This window comes from Vigna unguiculata, chromosome 9 (assembly GCF_004118075.2).
Source record: "Vigna unguiculata cultivar IT97K-499-35 chromosome 9, ASM411807v1, whole genome shotgun sequence".
Taxonomy (NCBI): Eukaryota; Viridiplantae; Streptophyta; class Magnoliopsida; order Fabales; family Fabaceae; genus Vigna; species Vigna unguiculata.
In genome coordinates this window covers 19,920,122-19,925,585 of record NC_040287.1, presented here as the reverse complement: position 1 = coordinate 19,925,585, position 5,464 = coordinate 19,920,122, and the positions used below count along the sequence as shown (strand labels likewise).

Here is a 5,464-nt window from a genome sequence, read left to right as displayed (position 1 = left end):
GTCTTCAATTAAAAAATTGATCTCCAACATATTTTTGATTACTAAAATTAGTCATTATTTAAAAGTTTTCTTGTAATGGTACTTTTATGATAACAAAAATTTATATTTTTTATGTTGACAATTTTAGTACATAATTTTATTTTGGATTCACACAATATCGATCATATATTTATTATGTTTTTAAGAATTATTGTTCATTCTTCAATATTCATATATCAGATATCTATCACGTAATATATCTTATTATTTTGAATATAAATGTATCGATGTATCAGATACGTGTCGTATCCGATATATATATCATATCCATACATCGTACCAATTATCAGAACACCTTTGAGCCGTAAAGAAACACGCACAGGCCGGCGTAGCCAAGTTTAACAATACATCCACAAATTATCCTCGGAATTTGTTCTAGACAGAGGTTTTAAGGAATTTGAAATAAATAATACCAGGCCGTGAAAATTTTCTAGAAGGGTTAAATTCACAAACTTTTATTTCATAATATTTTACCACTTCAGTATATTGTCAAATGTCATAGTTGAATTGGGCCGTTGATTATATATATATATATATATATATATATATATAAGCATTGGGGAGCATGAATATGCAACTGTTAACTTTGACTTTTTACGGCATGCAATTGGAGAGCTAGCTTAAATCATTTGTGTAGTCCTTTCTATTGGTAGTATAGCCCTATCTAGTGTCAATTATTCATCACCACATAGAAGCTCACAAAAATGTTTAATTACTCGTTGGGAAACTTCAGACCAGCTCAGACTTATCATTTCTGAAGTTGCTTTAATGGTCAGATGATGGTAAAAATATTTCTGCTACACTACTTTTTACATATATGATCTACCATTCAATGTAAAGAGAATAGACACCTATCAAGTTAAACACTTACGAGCCACAGCATTGCACAGGGAATGACAATCTGCAGACACCACCACAGTTGATGTTTCCAACACTAATTGATTTATATGCTAAGGTTGCTTTGAGAATGTGGGGGAAAGCAGCTTCTCCAACTCCACTAAACTGAAACAAAATTAATGTGAGGAGAACTGGACTATGATAAAGTGCTACCTACGTAGTCATACAAGAAAATGTGCTCATTCACTTACATCTCATATTTACGATAGGCTTCACTTTTTTTGGCCATGAACAAATCGCTATCTTTGGGCAGATTACTTACAGAACTACCTGGAAAGTTTAGAGGAAAGATCAACACCTATAATATCTACAAATATAAAGAAATGAAAAGTACTAACATAAATCTTAGAACACATGCATGATTCAAAATACACAATTGTTTTATGGTCTGACATTGCGCAGAATTAGACATATAAAAAAAAAATGAGCCATACTGAATAGGAAATAAGAAAATTAAAAAAAAACACAAAATGTCTGAGCTTGAGCATCTCAAAATCAGATTGGAATTTTCTAGAGTCTACCATTTGCATACAAATTGTGCAGATATTAAAGTACCATAGTAGAAATAAAAAATATATGGGGAGGTGGCATGATATTAGTAAAGCGAATTAAACTCCAGATTCCAATGAAAAAAATAGGGTGTTTATAATAAATGATCATGAAGTTTTACTTGGAGAAAATGAATTTTTAAATGATATTCCGACTTTTGTCATAACATGTTTTGAAAAGTATTCTTGGGCATTATCATTTCCAGGGAAATGACTTTATCATGTCTTGCTTAATTATTGTTAATTACATGATAAAAGGTGACGCTTTCTCAAGCCAAGGGAAACAAGGATGCAAATAACCTTACAACCCAACTATTAACATCCACTCACTAGTTTCTATCACATACTTTCAATCATCATCAGAAGTTATACTTGGAGAAAATGAATTTTGAAATGATATTCCCACTTTTATCATAACATGTTTTGAAAAATATTCTTGGACATTATGCATTTCAAGGGAGAATGACTTTATCGTGCCTTGCTTAATTATTGTTAATTACACGATAAGAGGTGCTGCTTTCTCATGGCAAGGGAAACAAGGATGCAAATAATCTTACAACCCAACTATTAACATCCACTTACTAGTTTCTATCACATACTTTCAATCATCATCAGAATTTTCAAAAACATTTCAGAAAAAGTTAAATGTTAACCAAGCATGCCTTTTAATCCCACCAATGCCATTTTCTGGGGAATATAATCATATAACCCGTAAAACAAATCTACAGAATCTATTTTAACTAGTCCAGTCAGCAAACAAGAATATGGAGATAGACCAAATATAAGAGTATACACAAGATCCAACAACATGCATACTCTACTAACCCACCCAAATTTCCCTCCTCCTCAGGACAACTAAAGCTAGAGTGGTTTCCGACAACACTTCACAGACATGCACTGACACAGAACAGAAGCCTGTAAATAAGGCCACTGGAAAATGAGAAAAACTTAGAAATTGTACCCTACAGAGTAAGTCAAACCACAATATATTGAAAACAGAATAAAATTATTATGCGTCGGAAGTTATCAATCTCAAATAGCATTGCATTACGGCTAACTCTGAAAACGCTAGCAGGATAGCTGGAAGCAGAATGAACAGTATGTTAAATATTATAATAATGCAAACTAAAAAAATTATACTACACATAATAAAAAAGGAAACAACAATCCCGAATTTAAAGGAATTTATGATGAACAATAAATCACACTTTCCAAACACAATCCCAATCAATCTAGGAGAATTAAAAACATATTAATGAAGTCAAAAGGTAGAAGACATTAGTGAAATTAATAGAAGAAGAACATAACAAATTAGGAAAAAACAAATAGTAGAATGTGAACTATTAAAGTTTAAAGGAAAAAGAAAAAACAAGAAGGGTTCATAATAGATAATAAGTGCAATTTTGGCCTAATGAAGATTCCACCGCAAAAAGCATAGACAATTTAGAGGTAAGAAGAATAATGCATACTTGGAAGGGGAGCTGAGTGTTTCATCACCACATCTTTCTGAACCTTCAACGGCGAGTCTTTGTCAGGCTGTTCTACACCCTGTCGAGCAAACAAATATGTGAAGTCAACACCGAACAAAAAATTCACAGATGATAAATATTAAAAATCATATTCAATTCCATGACTCCAGATAATTAGGTATTAGTGCAAAAAGGATAAAAAGGGCACCAGATAGCCACAATGTGATAAAATGAAGATGGAAGGAATTGAATACCTTCTTCTTATCCCTTCTTTTTAATATCTTGAGATGGCATTTTTTTATGTAATGCATCAAATGGTATCGCGAATGCCGGGAACACAACTGTTCTTGGACCTTAGGGTTCTCCGTTAACCAGTCAGAAATCTCCTTGGACTTAACCACCTCATCCTTATCCAAAGTCTCCAGCCACGAATACACCGGAATCCACTGATCAGTGCGCTGAAACCGCGCGTGCGGAAGATCAAGCTGACTCGCTTCCTGTTCCTGAAAAAATCAAACTCCGTAACAAATAGAGAGCGAAAAGAAGGAGCCGCCCGTGTGATTAGAGGAAACGAAATCTGAAGAAAACGTGGAACTGGTTGGAACCTGGTTGGGGAGTCTGATGCAATTCTGGAAAGAGATGAGTCGGTTGGAGAGATCGGGGCGAGGCATGGATCGGAGGCCTTCCGGAAGAGAGGCAAGGTTGGAGTCTATCCACGCCTCCACTTCTGCCATGCTCACTTCCTTCGCCTCCGGGAAGGAACAGAGCCACGCTCGAGCCATCGTCTCCCATTCTTCCGATTGCTGCTCCTGTTCCTGTTCTGCCTCTGCCTCTGGTTCTGGTTCTTGTGCGGTTGTTACATTTGGGTCCTCGGAGGTCGACATGAGGCTCGAAGGGTTTAGAGTTTTACAATAATACTAAAACGACAACGCTTCCTCTTCTTTCCCACTGTCACTCTATGTTGCCTTCTGGAGTCACTCACTCTCTGTTTTTTTCTTCTTTTATTATTTTCTCTCTCGTAAAAATAATCACTATATATTGAGAATAAAAACTACGTTTAGTTGCTTCTTTAGTTTTTTATTTGTACAAATTTTATCTATTTATATCTTTAAAAGTAATTCTTTTAATTATTTAGTTGGCTCTCTCGTAAAAATAAAAGTGATTTTTATCATTATAATTGGTCTTTCCGTTTTTGTTTTTTTTTCTCAATTTAATTTTAATATTTTTAATTTGATTCAATTTAGTTATGAATTTTTTAAAATTAATTTAATTTGGTCAGTATCAGTTATTTCTTTACAAATAATATTAAAGTTAGTAACATGTGTCAATTTCTTTTTAATATTTTTTATTTATTTTTACACGTGTCACTTTATACTTATGTAATGTATATGAGAACCCTCAATTTTATTTCAAAACAAAAAAAAAACCCTCTAAATCATCTTCTTCCTTTAGATATCATCATCGTCTTCCCCAGCCACAACTCACGGGTCTCGTTTCTTCTTCCTCATCAAAAGAGCACAACAGACAAAACCCCTAACATTTCCTATGTCAATTAGCTTTTAGTGAGACCTAATCACCATTTTCATCCTCACAAGTATCCATCACTCTAGCTGATTCAGGGTTCTCTTGACAGGAATCATTGTGCGTCAACCGTGGCCACTAGCTTCCATCGCCATACTCATCGGACTGTGTCGTCTCATCTTCGGCAAGCTTTATTTATCGTTGTCGTTCACCGCCATACCTTCATCAGGTTGGGCCTCCCTTTATCCAACACCACTGTAGTGACGTATGCATGCGAAGAACTCCAATCATAGCCTCTGGTCAATCTCTCGTTTAGGTGAGTTTGGATTTATGCTCTTTTCTCTATAGAGCAATCTTTTATTCCTCGCATTCAAGCTTCCTTTTAGTTGCATGTTATCTCTCTTCATTCTTGATGAAACTCCCTCTAATTGAGATCTTAAAATTCTACCTTGATTTGTCGTTTGGGCCTTTTGTTGCGTAGATAGAATGATTCTATGGGTGAAAGCCAGTTTAGGAAAAAGAGCATTGCTAAGCAAAGTCTACAAGGTAAGGGAAGCTAGTCCTTTATAAATATATTTGATGTCTTTTGCATGTTTTTTTTTTAAATAAATTTGTTGAGTGGACCGAGAACAATGAGAAAGAATGAGACAAATGTGATTCTCTTAAATGGGTTTTGTGAAATAAATGATGAGATTTAATTGTTGAATGTGATTGTACTGATAGTTTATACTGAATTTTTATTGTATTATAAATTGTGAATGATAATAGAGAGGTATTGAGAAGGTGAATTCTGTTGGGTTTACATATTCGGTTATGTGAGTTATCTGTTAGTTTGAGTTAGTTAGATATTTATAACTGAATTGGATTGTGAGTCATGAGAATGTTTTGAGAATTATTGGACTTGTGTAATTGAATTAGAATAGAATGAGGGTATTGATGGAGGTGTCAATTTGGCTCAGCCCACAAGGCTTGACCTTGGCCCATGTGGGC

General features: G+C 34.4%; 1 protein-coding gene across 1 annotated transcript; it reads right to left on the bottom strand.

The window, feature by feature from the left end:
* Positions 1 to 730: 730 nt before the first annotated feature.
* Positions 731 to 3,943, bottom strand: LOC114162361. Its single transcript, XM_028046222.1, has 5 exons — positions 3,559 to 3,943; positions 3,208 to 3,456; positions 2,954 to 3,032; positions 1,128 to 1,206; positions 731 to 1,041 (listed from the first exon to the last, which is right to left on the bottom strand). The coding sequence occupies exons 1-5, from the start codon at positions 3,835 to 3,837 to the stop codon at positions 990 to 992; spliced, it is 738 nt and encodes a 245-aa protein (XP_027902023.1). The 5' UTR covers positions 3,838 to 3,943; the 3' UTR covers positions 731 to 989.
* Positions 3,944 to 5,464: the final 1,521 nt, after the last annotated feature.